The following is a 21,652-nucleotide window of genomic DNA, read 5'->3' as shown; positions in this document are numbered from 1 at the left end:
ACCCTGCGTAGATCTTAAACATTTCCCTTTCTTAAGTGATAAACCAAAGTACAGTGGAGGTTGTTCACTGCTGTCCAGTCATGAATAGAACTAGTATTTTATAACTTTGCCCCAAATTTCCAGTTCTTTATAGTCCACTGAGTCATTCTTTTAAATAGTAATGACAATCCTTTGTTAAACTCGTGTTGACTTGTAGAAGGTGGCGGTCTCATGAGATGCCATAGGAAATGAGGGACGTTGCAAAGGTCGCCTCCCATCTTGGGCAAGCAGGAAAATGTAGTGAGAAACATGCTAACAAAACTTGCAGCAAATCCGATTTCTTTTTTTAAATTCACTTAGTATTGCATCACTTGATGGGAGAGAGAAAAACTCAAGTGGCATTGAGTTATGACCTCATAGATTCATATAACATATACAAATAAATATCCCAAGAACCCGAATACATTAGAAACTGGATGTTTAGCTATTAAAGTGGTTGTGTAGCAAGTGGTTTTTCTCGCTGGCTAGAACAGAACAGTGTAACCCCAGGGAAGTGATGTTCGGCTCTCCCACTTACTCTGTTTTAGGTCGGTGATTCAGAAACAGTGCTTCCTTCTTGCCTCATCTTTCTGGGAGAGCGCCAAGCCATGTGACTCCTTGTTCCACACAATCCCGACCCAATAGTGGCACATGCTCTTTCCTTACAACCTCATTGAACTTCAGGCTCATGATGTCCTCACCCTTTGGAGCCAGTAGTCTAAGTGCAGTGGTGGGCCAGTGGCCAAGGTGAATTAAAATATCCCTCAAAAAGGAGTTCCTCCAGTTCTTGGAAAATACAGTTTTTCCCCCTTTGTAGTCACTTTTTAAGTTAGCACATTTATTTTTTTCATTTTTTGTAATGTTTATTTTTGAAGGAGAGAGAGAGAGAGAGAGAGAGAGAGAGACAGAGTGCGAGCGGGGGAGGGGCAGAGAGAGAGGGAGACACAGGATCTGAAGGAGGCTCCAGGCTCTGAGCTGTCAGCACAGGGCCCAATGTGGGGCTTGAACCCACGAACCGTGAGATCATGACCTGAACTGAAGTCAGATACTTAACCGACTGAGCCACCCAGGCGCCCATTTTGCACATTTATTTTAGTGACTGATAAGTTGTTGCTTGGTTCCAATAGGGAAAAACTTTTTTTTTTTTTTTTTTTTTAAGTGTGCTCAGTCTGAGTAAAGGAGAAGATGTGGAGGGAGATGGTGGGCGGTTTATGGTGTTTTTTCAAAGGTTTTTGACCTTATTTGTACGTCATGAAATCAGTTCAGTGTGTTTAAAAAAAGTAGGATAGAAAATAATCTTAGTCCACAGCACATAGTAAGGATAAATATTGCTGCGTAAAATTTGCCAGTAATGTATTTACAGGTATGGACGTATCGCGCCGTGATGAGTAGTTACAAAGTTTGAAAGCCACCATTATAACAAAGTTTTAAACATGTGGGAAAGAAGAGATATAGTAATAAGTAGCTGTTCCTGAATTGTATGCATGTTCTGTGATGAAGAAAATGACTTTAATCATTCTGAGTCTTTTCTGAATTCGATTCTAAGCTGCTTCAACAGTCTTATTCATTCGCCTTTGTAAACATTGTCCACTTCTATCTTCTGGGCTCAGTACAGGGTTGACCCTTGAGCAACATGGGTTTGAACTGCCAGGATCCACTTACGGCATTTGTTTGTTTGTTTGTTTGTTTGTTTGTTTGTTTTTAAGAGTTGGCAGAAAAAGCTACAAGGCTTTATTCACAACTGCCTGCCCCAGTCTCCACAGGACTGAACGAAAGGTGACCATTGCAGAAGTCAGGCCTGCCGTCCTCTGAGTACCCAGGAGAGCTGCTGGCTGTCAGCAGCCCTTGGGGCCCCAGGGCTGGGAGGGCTACACGTCACCCGATGGGCTGATGGGTGGCGGTGGAGTGGGGTCCGGTGCTGCGGCCCGGACTGAAGAGGGGAAATGTGTCTAGAAGGCAGGGAGGGCGCTGTGCATGGCGCCCCATACCCGGTATCCCACTCCTAAGTCTTCTGGTGCCAGGCTCCAGGGCAATGCAGGGTTGGCCTTCGGCCTCGGCCCCCTACGGGTGGGCACAAATCACTCCCTCGGTGGCACCCTGGTCCTGTGGTCTTCCACAGCTGCCAGTAGCCATGAGCCGGTGGGACACTTCCAGGCAGATGGGCCAGCTGTGCTGCGCCTCCAAGCCCACCTCACTGTCCGTGGCCCCCAGTGTGGCTCTAACAAGCAGAGGCCACCAGGCTGCTGAGTGTCGCCACCACTGGGGGGGCCCGGGCCATCACTACTGCCCCTGTCTAGCCTAGTCTGCCTATGCTAGAAGGTGAGGGAGGGTCAGTAATGTATCCTCCGGACTGAGCTGGCCCTTTAACACTGAAAAAACGAAGCAAGCCCCTCCATACCATTCGGGATAGAGCTTTATTCAGGGTAATTTACTGACAGGGGCGATTGGGCAGTTGGGCAGAGGGGTAATGCAGTGGTGTGCGAGCCCTTATCCTCTGCCCCCTCCGGACCTGCATCCCCAGCTTTTTATGGAGCAAGGAGCATGGCGGTGGAGTCACAGGGTGATTATCTTAGAGTGGTGCCATATGTGTCCCAGAAGGGAGAACAAGAGGGAGGGCCAAAGATGGAGTCAGTGTCGTCAGCACTCCTACAGCCTGGAAGCAGGTTTTTCTCAATAAATATAGGTACAGTACTGTAAATGTACTTTCTCCTCCTTAGGAGGTTTTAAATAACTTTTTCTCTAGCTTAGTCTCTTACAGGAATATAGTATTTAATACACATAACGTACAAAATACGTGTTAATTGACTGCTTGTGTCATCAGCAAAGCTTTCAGCCAACAGTAGGTTATTAGTAGTGAAGTTTTACGGGAAGGAAAAATTCTGCCTCCACCCTTCAAGGTCTTCCAACTGGACTAAGAAGTAAATTTACACGAGACGGTAACGGGAGAGCAAAATCTAAGTTGTATGTTTGCGTGGAGGCCCAGTAATGAAATTGAGACCCAAGTTAATGACCAAACCAGGTAGTTTCTGTGTTCTTTAGACAAAGAGACAATAAATTTGTGAGGAATTGGCAGGGTAAGGAAAACATGTTTGGGAGCTTTAATTAGTAAGGAATTCTGAGGGGAATTTGGGCTGAGGTAGAAGTTAGAAAGTAACAAGGTTTGTTTCTACAGCTTTGTCAGCTTTAAACTTTCTACCTCTGGTGATAAGGGTGTCTTTTTACTTCTTAGTACAGGCAGGGCATCTTTCATAAGGGAGATTTGTTTTCTGCCTTGGGGAGGGGGTCTGAGTGTCCTGGCACTGGCCATTCCCCCAGTACTTCGGTTCGAAATAATATGCCATTGTGGCACATTTTGGGCAGCCTGCCCTTGGCTCCTACAGCAGTCAAAAGTTATACTCAGTTTTGAACTGAGCGCGGGTGGGTGCCCAAACCTCCAAGTTGTTTAAGAGTGAACTATTCTGGGGCGCCTGGGTGGCGCAGTCGGTTAAGTGTCCGACTTCAGCCAGGTCACGATCTCGCGGTCCGTGTTCGAGCCCTGCGTCGGGCTCTGGGCTGATGGCTCAGAGCCTGGAGTCTGTTTCCGATTCTGTGTCTCCCTCTCTCTCTGCCCCTCCCCCGTTCATGCTCTGTCTCTCTCTGTCCCAAAAATAAATAAACGTTGAAAAAAAAAAAAAGAGTGAACTATTCAATTTGACACTTTGATGACTGGCAATTAGTATTTATATCTTAACAATGACTCTTTGGAGTTCTAGAAGTGTAAAATATGCAAGCAGCAGGCACTTAAAATTTTCAGTTTTTACAATTTCAGAAACTAGAAGTCTAGTACTATTTCAGACATATAATAGCTCATTTATATATAATGCCCTCAGGTTTTTAAAAATACATTTTTTTTTTTTGGAAAACTAAAGTTTCTTGGGATGATCTCTTGATTTACTGTGTGGGGGCAGAAGGGTCCAGAATATTGTTTTTCAAGATGCATTCCTGAATACCTATTATATAACACAGAATTCTAGAACCAGCAAAAATACCCTTCAGAAAAATGGAGGTGGAATAAAGACATTTCCAGACAGATATCTAACATCTGCTGTGTCTTTGAATATGTAACACCACATCATATTACTGTTACTACCACAGTTTTTTCTTTTATGCACGCCTTTCTATTCTGTGAACTGATTTTCATTCCCTAGAAATCTGATGTTGACTAACTCCTTTCCCTTGATCTCTTGCAACACATCTTTTTTTCTTTTTTTTTTTTTTAATGAGGTGTAGTCGACATACAATGTTACATTAGTTTCAGGTGTACAACATAGGGATTCAACAAGTCTCTAGGTTATGTTGTATTCACCACAAGTGCTATTACAGTATCATTGACTGTATTCCCTATGCTGTACCTTTTATCCTTGTGACTTACTTATTTCATAACAGGAAGCCTGTATCTCCCACTCCCCTTCACCCGTTTTGCCCACCCTCTCACCCTTTCCGCTCTGGCAACCGTCAGATTGTTCTCAGTATTCATGGGTCGGTTTCTTCTTTTTGCTTGTCTATGCATTTGTCTTTTAGATCGCACATATAAATGAAGTCATGTGATATTTGTCTTTCTGTGACTTACTTCACCTAGCATAATACCTACTAGGTCCATCTTGTTTGTCACAAATGGCAAGGTCTCATTTTTGTGTGTGTGATTGGGCAATATTCCATTGTGTGTGTATCTCACACATCTTATTTATTCCTTCATCTATTGATGGACACTTGAGTTGCTTTCTTATCTTGGCTCTTATTTTAAATAATGCTGCAGTAAACATAAGGTGCATATATCTTTTCAAATTGGTGTTTTAATTTTCTTTGGGTAGATACCCAGTAGTAGAACTATATGGTTATTTCTATTTTTAATTTTTTGAGAAACCTCCATACTGTTTCCCACAGTGGTTGCACCAATTTATATCCCCATCAGCAGGGTATAAGTGCTCCTTTTTCTCCACATCCTCATCGACACTTGTTACTTATTTTCTTTTTGATTCTAGCCATTCTAACAGGTGAAAGGTGATACCCCATTATGGTTTTGATTTACATTTCCCTGCTGATTAGTGATGTTGAGTATCTGTTCATGGGTCTGTTGGCCATCTGGATGTCTTCTTTGGAGAAATGTCTATTCAGGTCCTCTGCCCATTTTAATTGGATTATTTGGGGGTTTCTGGTGTTGAGTTGAATAAATTCTTCGTGTATTTTGGGTATTAACCTTTTATTGAATAAATCATTTGCAGATACCTTCTCCCATTCAGCAGATTGCTTTTTTGTTTTGTTGATGGTTTCCTTTGCTGCGAAAACCCTTTTTATTTTGGTGTAGTCCCAATAGTTTATTTTTGCTTTTGTTTCCCTTGCCTGAGGAGACATATATGGAAACATGTTGCTACAGCTGATGTCAAAGATATTACTACCTATATTGTATTCTAGGAGTTTTATGGTTTCACGTCTCACATTCAGGTCTTGAATCCATTTGGAGTTCATTTTTGTGTACAGTGTCAGAAAGTGGCCTGCTTTCATTCTTTTGCATGTAACTGTCCAGTTTTCCCAGCACCATTTATTGAAGAGACTGTCTTTCCCCCATTGTATATTCTTGCCTTGTTTGTCGTAGGTTTACTGACCGTATGTATAATCATGGGTTTATTTCCAGGCTCTCTGTCTGTTCCATTGATCTACATATTTGTTTTTGTGCCGGTACCATACTGTTCTGATGACTGTTGCTTTGTAGTATAGCTCGGAATGCAGAATTGTGATACTTTCTTTCTCAAGATGGCTTTAGCTCTTGTAGTACATCTTACGTGCAACTGTCAGAAACATGTAAGAAGTGCTTCAGTAACCTGTCAGAGCTCTTTTACAACTCTAGAATAGTTCCTATTTTTCTAGAATTGAGGCCCAACTAATCTTCCATTGTTAGTGACCTCTAGTTTCTTATCACTGTCTGCTTTTGTGCTGCGATATACCTTATAGACAGGCTACCTTTCTCACTGTCTCCCATCTGTGTTTCTCTTTCGGTTGATCCAGAACTCTTGGTTCTTTTCTTGATTCAATGCTTTTGATGTCTGGAAATGGGTATTGATTTTTAACATCAGACTTTTGTTTGAATCCCAGCTCTGACCCTGACTAGGTGTTTGATCTGCAGAATCCCTGGATAATTAACTTCCCTCCTGAACCTCTTTCTCATCGGTGAGAATGAGAGGGAGAGCCTCCATGACAGGTTTGTGGCAAGAGTCAACTGAGATTGGGTTCTAAATATGCTGACAAACTGTGTAGCTTGTCTCCCTTTCCCTCCCTCCCTGCTTAATTCAGTATTTATTTCTAACTTTTCTGAGGGGTAAATAAGATTTGTAAGGGTTAACTAAAATAGTAGCAGGTTAGAGAACATTGGAAGAGTTGTAAGTACAAGCAATCAGATGTTAACAGCGACTCCTGATTCATACAAGCTTATGATAGTTGGTACCCTAAAAATAACAATAATGGTGCTGCCTGCCTTCCTTCCTGCCTTCTTTTTCTTTTTCCTGTTTTTTTTTTTTTTTTTAAAGAATTCTATGTCTTTAGTACTTTCCTATGCTCTCCTGAGGCCTAACCAAAATACGAGGTCCCTGGAAGAATAAGGGACTTTTCCTTGTTAAGTGGCTCCATAACATTGGAGACATTTAAAATGCAATAAAGATGATTTCATACTATTACCACGTATTATTCAGAAATATTCCTCTTCACTTAAGATGCACACAAATGCACATACATGCACGAACTCATTCTTCACCCCGAGCGCTTGTGAATTGGATGAAGTACTTTTCCATCCGTGTTAGCATTTTGTTTCTTCTGAATTTATAATTGATGTGAGATTAGATAAGTATGACTTTCAATTTCTTCTGCCTTTCCCCCAGGCTTAGTACTATCAGGACTAAAAAATTACTTGAAAACATGCCTTAATTTACTGGTGAGTCATTCAATGGAGATTTTGGTAATTTATTTGACAGAATTTTCTGTGCTTTATTTCTGATATCAGAGAAGCCTTGGGTGTGCACTTTCTCATCTGGAAGATTCCTGTCTCTTAAATCAAGTGTGGAGCACTTCTGCTTTGTTTTGTAGAATTGGAGGCCAGTTGTTCAGATATTCTTCTCATTTCATAGACGTAGCTCCTCAGATTCCTGCTTGGCCCTGGACACCTAGTCACATAAGTAGTTTGCATCTTCGAGTAGTTAAATGGTAACACGTGATACCTGCTCTTTTGGACATATTGATTGCTAATAAGTATAATATCTAGCATGACTTTAAATATTAACTCTAGAACGGGAATACTTTATTGTTATTTTCCATAATATCTTTGGTTTCTGTGCTAAGCCAAAGCAGAGGGTTTAATTTTTCACAGCTATAATTTGCAACAGTAGTTTCATGTTGATTGATATATTGGTATAATTTATGATTTTTTCAATGGTGTCTTTCCTTTGAGAAGTTTGAATTATAATCCTAATGATTATATTGGGTAACAGATGATGTTATAAAACTCAGAAAGAAAATTGTTGCTCAATTTCTTATTGGTGAACACTTTGAGCTCTCTAAAAGGCAAGATTCTGTGCTCCTACTCTGATTTATTAACATGTCCTTTATAAAAATTGCTTAGTATTGCAGAAAAGCTATACATTCAATAGCTTTTCATAAACGTACAATTTCAGTCACATTTCTATTTTTCTGTCCTTCACAAAATCTTTTTTCCTTCATACTGATTTTTCTGCAAGGGCCTTAAAAAAAACTACTGACTAGGATTTGCTGCAGCCAAGGCTGCAGTATCACAAATCAAGAGAGGCTCCCCCTATATATCGGAACAAGGCCAGTGCAGCTCTAAAGTCACAGATGGCTCTACAAGCCACTGTCAGTGCTGGAAAGACGTAGGCAACATAAATCCCAAGTGACTTCCGCACACTGAGGCGTTTAATCCCCACAATTACCCTAGGAGGAAAGTTTATTAATAGTCCCATTTTACAGATCCGGAAACCAGGGCTGGGAGAGGTTGAATATCTTATCCAAGGCCACATAGCCCAGGTCTGTCGGCCTCTAGAGCCCATGCCTTTAGCCATTCTGAAGTATTCCCCAGCCGACCCAAAAGTAAGCCCTTAATAGTTTCCTGGGTCTTCCCTTCGAGCAGCACAGTTCCGGGCCATGCCAACTGCTCCCCACAAATCATAGCAACTATCGCAGCAGCAGCAGCAGCAGACTCCGTTTGGTCTAGGCATTGCACTGCGCAATCCTGATAGGGCCAGGTCCAATCAGGATGTGGTGAACGATGGCTGTAGGGTCATCAGGAGGACAGTGGTTCTTTCTGACCCGTAACATTGAAGTAGACGAGGCCAAGACACGATTATACTTGATGATATGAGCTTAATAAACTTACTCTTGAACTAAAGGTAGGCATGTGTGCCTGGAGAAGATTGTTAGTTTCACATGGTCCATGTATGACTGGGCCTTCCTTTAAGCAGTGACCAAGAGAGGGGTGGTGTGATTTGATTTTCCAAAGGCTTGGTTACCTTTCAAATGTCATTTCACGTGGAATTTCAAAACTAGGGGGGAGATTTTCTTAAAATCACCTATTTTATCTTGTAAGTAATGTGAAATTATATGAGTTTTACATTCTGTTCAATAATATATATGTTTGTTATAATGTAAAAATGTTTACTTAACATTAAGAAAGACTGATGCTCTAGGAAGTCTCTCTCTCTCTCTCTCTCTCTCTCTCTCTCTCTACCTCAACGAATAAATAACACTGTATCTGCCTGTCTATACCTCTAACTGAATGGACACAGAACTTTCGCCCTTTACAGAAATTAACTCAAATGCATCATAGACCTAAAAGTAAGGCACAAAACCGTAAAACACAGGCACGGAGCAAGCACAGGTTAGTTAACTTCATTTAGGGCTGGGTCTTGGATGAGAAGAATTGTTAAGTTAATGATTGAAATGACAGACCAAGGAACCTAAGCTGGATAAGGAAGGAAGTGAAGGAAAGACAGGCTGGTGGGTTGGCGATGTGTGAAAGGACCGTTAACGCTGGAAAGAGGGAGAAGTTGGACAACCTGAGTGCAAGGACAGGAGGATGTGGGCAGGGAACAGAGCGCTGGAGGCATGGCATTTGGTGGTGGAACACTTTCAGGCGATAACATGGGCCCACATGTCACCAACTCAACTGTATTGAATCAACTGATTCTGTCCTTTCTTCCAGCATTGTCTGCAAGTTCAGCCACTATCATGATTATAACCAATATACATGTGGTTTTAAATTTCACCTGTTTTACGGAAGAATATTATAATTTCTGTTGGTTGTCCCCCCTTTTTTTTTTTCTTAAAAGGAATTGAGAGAAGGGAAAATGTTTTCAAACTGAATGGAAGGAACTTACCTGCGTCATTAGCATGTGCATGGTATAATCTGACTATTTTAAAAAATGGCTGCACTGGGAAGTGACTCATTCCGGAATGCATTTGAATAGATGCAATTTTCATATGCTACATTTTAAAATGACATTTTCCTTTTTTAGGTGTAACAAAGTAAGTTTGGAAAAACAATCTGAGATTTTTCTACGTTTGAAAAAGCGTACCATCAAAGGGAAATTAAAAATTGTAACGTGCTGTACAGCACATTCTGATGAGTAGTCATATCAGTGTAGAATGGATTTTAAGTACAAAATTAAAATCACTTCTCTTAACTGAGTCAACTGTGAAAGAGCAGAACAATCAATCCAGAGCCAGTAGTTCTAAGTTCCTCGAAATTGCTTGACTGGCTGCTAGATTGTAAGGACCGTGTTTGTTTCTAATTGCCATTGTCATATCTTGACATACCTGAGTACCTGGCATAGTACATAGAACATGGCAAGTGCTCTGTTTGTTGGATAAATGAATTGGTGGATGGGAATAAGGTAATGTACATAGTCTGATGGCCTTGCCTTCTGCTTTTCAGAGGGCAGGTAGTGAGGCCTGTACGGACACTTGGGAGGTTTCCTTAACGTTCCTGTTACTATACCCATTGCTTGTTTCCTTTGTTTCTTTGTTTTCTGTTTTTGTCTTCCCATTCTGATTTTATAGTATGGCTAATAGAAGAGAACTCCAAAGGCTATAGATGAAATACGATGTGAAGAAGGGTCTACTGATGAGTATTAATCTTTGTTGGGTGTTTACGTAGTCAAATTCTTACATAGTGAAAGAGAAAAAAAGAAAGACCAGCTTCAGGTTTTCAGTGTAATTTAAAATTAAACTATAAAGAAAACTACAAATTAGAAAACAGTTTAACCCCTCTTGACATTAAACAATAACAAAAAATACAAGCATCAATCAGGTGGAACATTTCATAATGGTGTACATTGAAAAGTAGCCTCCCCACCCCCACTGCCCCCCCACCCCGCCACCCCTTCACACACCACATACTCCCCAGCGGCAGCTATTTCTGACATACTCTTCAGTGTCCTTCTGAACAATTGTTCCCTACCTAGCCCAGGATTTTGAATTGAATATTAAAGATTTGGGTCATCATCACCCAAGTTCCTTGGCAATAAAAATGCTCATTGTGTTGTTCAATGCTGATCTTTTGCAGCAGGAACAGAACTGCTTTTTGTTCGATACTCTGATTACCGTTTCCCCACTGTGAGTCACATTTAGCTGTTGTTTACATAATCATCAGCATATTGTTTCTTACTATTTGCCATTTTGCAGAACCACTGTGCTCTCTGTGACTTAAGGTCTATTTGGCTTTTCACCCTCCCCCTCTTTGCACCCTCCCCCTCCAGTGCAGCGCCTGAAAGTTTCTATTCCATTTTTTTGGCTTTCTACTTAGCCTTTCAGGGAGTTGTAGGGGAGGAAAACATTTTCCTTGACCTTCTTAGGGTCCCTGGCTATGTCTGAATACTGACATGGACAGATTAATAGGAGAAAACATATCAATTAATTCAAGTTTTATGTGATATGGGAGCCTTCATAAGGATAGCAAGGCCTGTTTGCTGGGATTCTTTTTTTTCCATGTTCCTTTGTCCTGAGAGATAAGGATGCTTCTTTCTTCTGGGAAGGCACCTCTCACACGAGGGATTTATAACCTGTTTCAGGGAAGAGGCTTAGGAAAAGGTCAAAGTGACCTTCTGCTTTTGCGGTTTTCTCAAGCTCCTTCAGCTTAAAATATTCACTGTGCCAAGGTGCCGCTAAAAAAAGGACATGCCAAAACCAAAACAAAAACTAGATGGCCCATTAGTGATTAGTTACAAAATTGGAACACAGTGTGCTTGAGTGTGAGGGACCCATTATCTTTTTATGTGTAAATTAGAATGTCCAGAAGAAGGAAAATGTTTTGGCTACTTTAAGAAAAAGTCTCTTTGTGCTACCGTGTGATCTTTAAATGCTCTGCAGAAGCCTATGTCCGATGGAAGCTGAAACCTTTACTGTCCCTGTGACCATCCAGTCAGTGACGTTCTCCTCAGATCTGTGACCCAAAAATGGAGGTGTCCCTTCGTACTACTTCTGTGTTAGTTTCTCCCTCTTGAGTTGGCCCTGGAGGGCTGGTACCATGGAAATCTCTGAGTCACAGCACGTGTAGCTTCCTGGTCGGGCTCAGTCATGAACTAGCTCTGTAACCTTATGGAAGTCATTTATATTCACTGGGCCTCAGTTTTTTTACCCATAAAGTGAAGGGTTCAAACAAAATGATTTTCAATTTTGACATCATTAAAATAATAAAAGGGGTTAAGATACAGAACAGATGAACATAAGGGAAGAGAAGCAAAAATAATATAAAAACAAAGAGGGGGACAAAACATGAGACTCTTAAATACAGAGAACAAATCTGAGGGCTGCTGGAGGGGTTGTGGGTGGGGTGATGGGCATGACACCTGTAGGGATGAGCACTGGGTGTTATGCATAGGGGATGAGTCTCTGGAATCTACTCCTGAAATCATTATTATCTATGCTAACTACCTTGGATCTAAAGTAAAAAATAAGTAAAAGACAATAATATAAGGGGAATCACATTCTTTGTTAGACTTTGCTCAGTTTAGCTGAAAAATAAAAATGTTTAAATTTCAAAGGCAACTTTGGTGTTGGAGGTGTGTGGGTATGTCTATATCAGGCAGCGAGCAAAAGACTAGCCTGAATGGGACATTCAGGTGCACTCCTGTTTCGTGCCTAGTCCAGAAGTCCCACCGCTATAACTCTAGACATCTTTTTCATTCCATTCCATTCCATTCCATTCCATTCCATTCCATTCCATTCCATTCCATTCCATTCCATTCCACTCCACTCCACTCCACTCCACTCCACTCCACTCCACTCCACTCCACTCCATTCCATTTCTTTGGAGAGAGAGGGAGAGAGAGGATCGCATGTACACGAGCTGGGGAGGGGCAGAGGGAGAGAGAGAGAATCTTAAACAGCCTACATGCCTAGCACAGAGCCCAACGTAGGGCTCAGTCTTACAACCGTGAGATAATGACCGGAGCTGAAATCCAGAGTTGGACACTTAACCGACAGAGCCACCCAGGCACCCCGAGGCATCTTTTGACTCTTCGAAGTAACCAGACTTTCGACTGCAAAGATAAATCAGAAAGTGAAGTTTAAATCGCATTTGGATACAATTTGTACCTGGCATAGTTGGCCCTTTTTCATAGAGGGCATAGTACCTGTTTGAGAGTTAGTTTTCCTCATCATAAATGGAAATTCCATTATTATTTTTATGTAGTTTTAAATAATCTTGTTGAGATAAATCACAGTTATAAATGAAGGAATGGGATAATTATCCAAGAGAATATGAAGGATTTTTTTTCTTTATGTGTAGATGCTGTTCTGAAACTCTAGGTTAAAATCTAAGAGGTCAGGTAGAACTTTAGGCATTTTTGAAATCTTGTGGGTATAGTTTCTGTCTCTCTTTCTGTGTGATGCTTACTTATCAGAGATTTATTTAAGTGCTGTGTAGTGTTGCAGACTTTTCCTTCAACATCTCATTAGGTGGTTCTGAGGGAATTTTTAAAGCTAACAACTCTTTTATTCTTTTCCCAATAAAGTATGACCTTTGGTTTCTGTTGGCCTTTTTTCCATTTACCTTAAAAAAGTAATTGCTTTATTATTTTCCTTTAGAGCTTATGACTACATTAGAATAACTAATGCTCACAGTGAAAATGATTTAAATTAGCAACTTATGGGCAATACAATATAATTTCTGTAATTTCCTAGATAGCATCCGCTTTATAACATTTTTTGGTATTTTACACACCAATGCTATCTTAGAAGGACACGCTTCACTGACTTGATTCTTAAAATTTTGGAATTGGGATGTAATTGAAAAGCAGTATTTGTTAAATATGTTTGATGTCACAGGGAATGAGATGATTCTCTTATTGCATTTCCTAATCATTAATCTTCTCCTAATGATTGATAAAGACAACAAACTTGACCCTGTTTACAATTATTTAGCTTTACATGGAGGAGTAGATAAATAACTCAGTTCATTAGTGGATGGAGGCCCATTGAATGGATACTTTCTTAAATAGTGGCTTTTGTGTCATTTTTCATAGCCAGTGCTGTTTAATGGGACAAAGCATAGTGAGTTCCAACTTATTTCTTTGTTATGTAACCTTGGACCAGCGTTCAAAAATTTTAAGTTTTACTATCCTTGTCCACGAAATAGGGGTGCTACCTATTTTGTCTGTTGTGAAAATGAAATGAGATCATGTCAAGAGCCTGCTACTTAGTAGGTACTTTAAAAATTATTGTTATTGTCATGATTAGTGGTTGCCATTCATTTCTTAAAGTTTGGATGTCACTGATTTGTTAAACAGTCTGAGAAATGTTTTCCCATTGTCTGAGGAGTAGGAGAGGGAGAAGATTCATTCTAACATAATAGAGGGTGGAAAACTGAACAGAACGTCCCTGATTCACATATCTATTATTTTAAGAGAGATTCTTGTTCACGAATATTCGTTGGAATTTGAGAACAGGTTGAGCAACTGATGTAGGAGATATTTTCTTTGCTGTACATAATTTGATGAACATCGTCTACCTTTTACACCTTTTATATTCATTTTGACATACATCCAAATTCTATGTATTTTCTTTTTTTTTTTTTAATTTATTTATTTATTTTTGGGACAGAGAGAGACAGAGCATGAACGGGGGAGGGGCAGAGAGAGAGGGAGACACAGAATTGGAAACGGGCTCCAGGCTCTGAGCCATCAGCCCAGAGCCCGACGCGGGGCTCGAACTCACGGACCGCGAGATCGTGACCTGGCTGAAGTCGGACGCTCAACTCAGGCGCCCCAAATTCTATGTATTTTCTATCCCACAAGGCATTATTACTATTTTCATGCATAATATTCATTTAGATTTACCCACGTGTTTACATCTCCACTGTTTTTCAGCCCCTTCTTTAACTCCTTGAATCATCTGGTATAATTTTCCTTTTTCCTTTGGAACTGCCTTTAGAATTTCTTTTAATGCAGGCACACTGGTAATAAGTTTTCTCTTTTTGCTTATCTAGAAATGTCTTTATTTCACCTTTACTTTTTAGAGGATATTTTTTGCTAGCTAGAGAATGCTATATTAGAGTTATTTTTAGTTCTCGAATTTCCACTTGACTTAAAAGATTCTGGCTCTCGGGTGAAATTCTTCATCTCAATGTATTTTTTTAATACCTATCTTCATTGTTTGAAGGCTTTGTCAGATAATAGGTAAGCTACTCATGGATCTCTTTCTATTGTCTGCTTTTTCTCTTGGTTCTCTTTCTTGGTGTATCTGATGGCTTATCATTGAACTTATAGACTTTCAGGAGATGGCAGGGAGCTAGAATGGGGAAAGTATCCCCTCAGTGTGGTCAAGGAGTAAGCGTTGAGTGAACATACAACTTGTAAACTTTGTAAGGGACAGTTGACCCTTTTGTTTACCTGTGCTCCTAGAGTGTTGTGCTCCAGGAATCAACAAAAAGGTGGGAGGGTTAAGAGAGTTCCTCTTTAGTGGGTTTAGACACCCATTTTTCTCTCCCCATGCTGTGAGGCTAGAGAACAAACACAGGTATGAGCTCACTTTTCTATAATGTCCTTCTCCCCGGGATCTTTGTCCCGCAAATCTTGGCCACTCCATATCCCTGTGACATTGTCAGAAGCTCTGCTAGCTTCTCTGCCTCTTGGCAGCTTTCCTCTGCTGGCTCTTCTTAAGCTTCTCTGTCTCTTGTCCAGGCTGACATAAGACTCAACACATGTCCTCAAGTAAAAGCAGCACAAAGAATGTTGGGCCACCTCCGTAAGCTTCCTGCCTTTCCAGATCCGGGATCATCAAATTCTGGCTGCCTCAGAGGCTCCCCAGGGTTTTCAGACAGATATTTTTTTCGTATCCCACTTTTCTAGTTCTTCTTGCTTTGGTTTGCTCTAAGCTAGTTTGTCAGTCAGAAACAGTAGGTCCTCCATTTATTTTCTTTATATTAAAACTGTTTTCTGGATAGCGTATTGTGCAAAATTCTATTACCCGCCTCAGGATTAAGCAGTACGATTGGTTAGTTTTGTGTTTGGGCTCCCTGGATAAATGATGCCAAGTTTCATTGGTTTTTCATTGACCTCACCATCCTGCCCCATTACCTTCAGTTAGATGCATCCGTACTTCTTCCATTTTCTAATTTCATTTATTTATTTTAGTGAAGGAAATATTTCAATGATGTCATCGAGTGAGTGAATATTTTAATTTAGAGAGTAAAAAATTTAGTAAGCTGGTAATATTTAAATTTTCTATTATAAGGGGACCACAACACTAGAACCGCACAGTGAAACCTAAACTTTAAGAAGCCGTATTTGTAAGAATATGAAAAAAAATGTGTGAGGGAAGGCTTTCACGAATGTCATAGTATGTCTCTTAACTTACCTTCATTTTCTCTTAGCTAATAATTACCGTTGCTTAAATATGTCTTTGTGGATGATTGTGGCAAAAATAAAATAGCGTCTTAAAACTTTTTACAGTACAGTTTATGAGTATAATCATAAACATAACTAGCCATACACCTTCTACCATTAGAATATATAAGGGGATTATTAACACAAAAGAAATTATTTTTAAATTTTTTTTTTTTTCAACGTTTATTTATTTTTGGGACAGAGAGAGACAGAGCATGAACGGGGGGAGGGGCAGAGAGAGAGGGAGACACAGAATCGGAAACAGGCTCCAGGCTCTGAGCCATCAGCCCAGAGCCTGACGCGGGGCTCGAACTCACGGACCGCGAGATCGTGACCTGGCTGAAGTCGGACGCTTAACCGACTGCGCCACCCAGGCGCCCCCACAAAAGAAATTATTAACAAAACATAAAAAAAAAAAACCTATCCGTGTATCCTAACCAGAGAATCAGATGCTAAGTTCAGAATTAGCAACAAAACTAGATTCCTTTCTTCCTTACATGTCCTGTATGTCCTCCTTCCCTTATAATGAAGGACCTTTGGGGCTAAGCTATTTTTAACAACATACATGATTGGAAGTCCTACTTAACAGTCAAGGAAAGAGGGTCATTCTTTGACTTATTTTTTCACTTCATCCTGTGTGATAGGCTTAGGAATGCACCTCACACACCGTCAGCTCTGAGCAAGGGCCCCACCTGCTGTGCTCTGAAATCCGCTGCTGCCTTTGCACTTAAGACACGCTTCCCAAGGGCTACTCCCAACTGGTGCCTTTGAGGAGCAGGGAGACTCAAGCAGGCGGGTCCCCGGATGTCAAGGAACTCTTGAGGGCTCCCTGGCCCGGGGCACTGCCTGCCAGTCTTGCTGAACCTTCCTTAGACTGTACAGCAATCTGGAATGATGCCTCCCTCCCTTCTCTCTTTTCCTTCCTTCCAGTCAGATTTGTACTGTGGTCTGGATCCCTCCCCATTTTTCTCCTCTAGGAATTGCCCTTCTTGCAATAGAATAGAATTGTTGCAAGTGTAATCCTGTCTGCTTCTCAGAGGACCTAGACTAACACATTCTCCAATTTCTGTAAAAAGATACTATCGTGTGAAATTAGGAAGGAAAGAAAGGATGTTTACTATGACTTTAATGATGACAATATTCGAATTCTGCTGGATTCTTAAATTTAGGAAAGTTAAAATCTCATGTAATTGAGAGCTAGCCTCTCAGAATTTTTTTCTCACAGCAGTTTATTGTCTGTTTATATGTAAATCTGCTTTCAGATATGTTTATATATAAATCTGCTGAATTATTACAGTAGTCCGATCAGGAGCTCATGTTCTAAAAAAATTGTTAATTTACTCAGGGTGATTGGATGGTTGTGAAGTATTAAGCAGTTCATAAGTCATCTTTGAGATAGCTGAGGATATTTAATGAGAAATTAGAAGGAAGTATTTCTGAAGGTATGTTGGTAACTGATATATGGTTGAAAGAAGAATCCTTGAATGTAATAAATAAACAGTAACAGATGTACTTGTTAACAAATCTTTGGTAATTCTTGCCTTCAACGTAGATGGTTTATGCAAGAAGTGCTTATATTTTATACGTTAATGTTAATTCTTTCTTTGCAGAATCACGGGGAAAGATTCGTTTTCATTGCCGAGTGGTATGATCCGAATGCTTCACTTTTTCGACGTTATGAACTTTTATTTTACCCAGGGGATGGATCTGTTGAAATGGTAATTGAGCCTTTTTTTTTCCCCCCTTAAACATCAGCAGAGGGAGTGAATGCGGGATAGGAGAGGAATAGGATTGCCTTTTATGTCGCTGCTTTTGAAAATTCATAATATATTTTTTTCTTTTATTACTGGGAATTCTTTTTTTGGTGTTTGAATTCCAATACAAGAGGGTAACTTTGTACCTTTATCTTTAATGTGAAAATAGTAATTCGTATCTTTTGTTTATAAAACGGATGTGGGATTGTTCACGTTTTAGATTAAGCAATAGGCGGTAAGTGGTTGCAGATCAAGATTATCATGGCCCTAAATATGTCACCAATATTGAAAGCTGCTATCTCTCCAACGAGTCAGATTGAAGAAGATCAGGTTAAGAGTCGCACATATTTCTTTGTGTCTCTTCACTGGCAACCCTTTTACAGGTAGATCTCTTTGGTACTGGGGTTTTGTCTAGGCAAGACAGCTGAAATTTGGAATTTCTCTGGGATTTCGGAAGCACTAATTTGCTGAAATGGTTTGGCAATGAACAAATCTTTCTATTCATGGTTTATTAAAGTATTACATTTGTAATAAGTTTTCCTGTTATTACTGGATTCCACTAGGAAATACAGAAGTTCTAAAAGAAATGTGATTTGTATTTGTAGCAAAAGTGAAACAATGTCGCCAATGTTTAATGAAGCAGAATTAAGAATCATTTTTAATTTATAATAAGATTAACATTCTCTTTGGAGAATTATTTGTCTTACTGTGTTGTTTTTGTTTTAGCACGATGTGAAGAATCACCGCACCTTTTTAAAGCGGACCAAATACGATGATCTTCACTTGGAAGATTTATTTATAGGCAACAAAGTGAACGTCTTTTCTCGACAGCTGGTGCTAATTGACTATGGGGATCAATACACAGCTCGCCAACTGGGCAGTAGGAAAGAAAAGTAAGAAAATCTTTTCTTCATTCTTAAAACATTATGTATGTCCTGATACCAAAGTCTAATTTCTCATTTCTATCTTGTGTTTTTACAACATAGACACTTTTCTGATTCAGTGATCCGATGCAGTGTTAGGACATTTTTAGAATTTTGAGGAGTAGATTCAGTGATTTGTTTTTCACTCAGATAACAAAGTGATGCCCATAGTCCTAGGCAGTGATTATTTTCTGGAGAAAAAAAATACAAACTTTTTATACGCCCTCATCTTTCTTCATAACATGCATTTAACTGGGAACTGAGAATGTTTGAACACAAAAGAGTATTGGTGTGTAGGACAGACATGGCTTATAGGGGAAAAGTAGTGAGTGCCACACTCTCGGTGGAAACAGAAGAAAGTAGTTTGTTGTGGAAGATCGGGGAAGGCTTTGTGAAGGTATTTGAGCTGGATCCTGAAAGATGAATTGGATTTTTACCCAGTTAGGCTGAGAGGAGGGAATGCTGGTCAGAGGAATAAGGATAAGAAGAGATTCAAAGGCAGAAAGTTGTAGGTTGTTTACTGGAAAGAGCCCATTGTTCTGCCTGACTTGTTTGACGGTTGACATTTTTTTAGAACTTTAATTAGCAAAATAGCCTGAATGAGGGTGGTAGCAATAGGCGTGGAGAGGAAGATGTGTGCAAGATTAACAGTAATGGTAGTGATAAGCGCTCAGTGACGGCCATCGAGCATGGTGTTAAAATGATCTGAATGGGCTATTTGAGTCCCATGACAACCTGATGAAAAAGGTGCTATTACAATTAGCTCCCCTTTGCAGATGGGGGAGTTGACACTTAGCCAAGTGAAACAGCTTGCTGAAGGGCTGAGGAGAGGCAAGATAAAGCCCAAAGTCCAGTCTGAAGAATGGGAGGATTTAATCATAGGAGAATGGAGAGGACCTGGAAAGCGGTCGTCCCCTCTCTGTCTCAGTTCATTTGTATGAACTGATTGCACGTAGCACATTTGATTGCACGTAGCACATCTCCTTACGCGTATTTGTGTTAGCTAAATCAGTCAGTGAATGACAATTTTAAATTCATGATCTGCCCTTTCCTTTTTCAGAAATGTCCTCCCTGCTTACAAATGATGACCTTTGATCTAGTTGACAAAGATGTTTTTGTCTAGATTGTTTGTAATGGATGTCGTTGATTTTTGAGCTTTATACACAGACCTAACGCCTGTCTGATAAATATTGACTGATCCAGCGAAGAAAGAATGAGCTAGTGTTATAAAAATAAAATAACACAATAGCGAAGAGAAATTTACCTGTCTTGTTCACAACTGTATGCCTCAAGACCGTTTTTGTGATGCCCCAGGCAGTAAGTTATTCACAGGGAATGCCCCACAAAAATTTGTTGAATCAATGAATGAATCCGTTTATGCCCCTGAACACAGTTATGTCTGGAGGCAGAGCTTCCGGCCAGCCTGTCCAGCTCCTCCCTTCCCTCCCAGTGCACACGGCTCTTCCTGTGACGGTGAGAGGCTGCGGCGTGGAACCTTCCAGTTGTCTCGTTAGCCTTCTCTCTGTACTGGTGGTCAAAGCTGCACTTGTCGCCCTGACTTTTCCTCAGTTCTGATTTAGAAGAGAGACAGAAAATGTTGGAGATGCAGCTGAAAAATCAGGCTGTTCTGAAAACAAGGACTTTTAATAAGGTTTTTCTCCTGCATATCAATTTTCAGCATTGCTAAAGTGACATTTTCATTTTCAGTCTCTACCTTTATGAGTTTTCAACCTTCTGAGGCTAGAATGACTGTATTTGAATTGAAATTTGACTTCTTTTGTCATCATTATTGGCTTCGGTTTCTTTGGCTTGTATATTATATTTATCTTGGGGGATTCTTGGCAGTGTGGAGTGATTATTGTAGTAATTAAAAGTAGGGACTGCCGGTGGAAGGTAAAGCTATCAATATAAAAAGCTCCAGGTACCCTTCAATTTGAGAGGAAAAAAAATATGTCAAACTATATTTTGAGGTCTACCAACAAAATAACTAGCTGGTTACGTAACATCTGAGTAACTCCAGTAGTAATATTCTTTCTGTGACCTCTTTACAAGCCCCTGATAGCCCTTTTTACAAGCCTTTTGTAATCTTGGGGTGCTCTGGTGCTCATTGTGGATATTAGTACACAAGTGGTGATGTATCAGAGGGGTGGTGAATACCTCATAAAAAAAAAGAAGACCATTCCCAGAATAACTCTGAAATGGGGGGAAAAATAGGATGTTAGATAAAGAGGGATCTCATTGTTATGAGATCTCGTGGTGAAAGTCTATGAGATTAAGGAAACATCTACCCTAATTCCTTTATTTGCAAGTAATAAATATTTATAGCTTAAATGTTTTTCAGCCCATATATGCCAAGCACTGTGATAGGCACTTTTCATGTGAATCTCAGTTCAAGATGACTTTAAGCTTTCGTTTAAACTAGCAGAAGTAAATGAATTAGGGAAACAGGGTTAATAGTATGACCCGATCAAAATAAAATAATAATACGTATAGCAATTACAATTTGCATATATATATTAGCCTTATTTCTCTAGAGTGAATGTCATTGATTCCATTTTACAGCACAGTTGAGTAGTTTGGCCACGGTCGTAGATTTGGACAGTAAAGAAACCAGTAAATGTTGTTGTATATGCCTCAAACTCATTCTCTTTCCATTAAGCCTCTAATTAATAAGTTGATAAATACTGTTGAGTGGGACTGATTTCAAAAGAGGAGAACCAGAAGAATATGAAGACAGATTTTAAATATTTGGGGCACCTGGGTGGCTCAGTCGATTCAGTGTCCAACTTCGGCTCAGGTCACGATCTCGTGGTTCATGGGTTCGAGCCCCACATCGGGGTCTGAGCTGACAGCTCAGAGCCTTGGAGCCCGCTTCGGACTCGGTGTCTCCCTCTCTCTGCCCCTCTCCCACTCGCACTCTGTTGTCTGTCTCTCAAAGGTAAATAAATGTTAAAAAAAATTCTTAAATAGTTGGGCTGTATAATTAATAACAATATATGCAGTATTATATTTTTACTGACTTAACACTGTTTCCCCA

The 21,652-nt window shown here is 40.1% G+C and overlaps 1 protein-coding gene across 2 annotated transcripts in view; it reads left to right on the top strand.

Moving 5' to 3' along the window:
• The window catches only part of NME7 (NME/NM23 family member 7), a 264,656-nt gene that overhangs the window by 30,576 nt on the left and 212,428 nt on the right, over positions 1-21,652 (top strand). For both annotated transcript variants that reach the window (XM_030302771.1, XM_030302772.1), the window contains exons 2-3: positions 17,549-17,656; positions 18,419-18,585. In XM_030302771.1, the coding sequence (XP_030158631.1) occupies positions 17,549-17,656; positions 18,419-18,585 (275 nt within the window). The remainder of the gene's footprint in view (positions 1-17,548; positions 17,657-18,418; positions 18,586-21,652) is intronic.

This window comes from Lynx canadensis, chromosome F1 (assembly GCF_007474595.2).
Source record: "Lynx canadensis isolate LIC74 chromosome F1, mLynCan4.pri.v2, whole genome shotgun sequence".
In the NCBI taxonomy this organism is placed as follows: domain Eukaryota; kingdom Metazoa; phylum Chordata; class Mammalia; order Carnivora; family Felidae; genus Lynx; species Lynx canadensis.
Note: the sequence above shows the minus strand (reverse complement) of the source record. Positions and strands in the feature narration are given on the sequence as shown.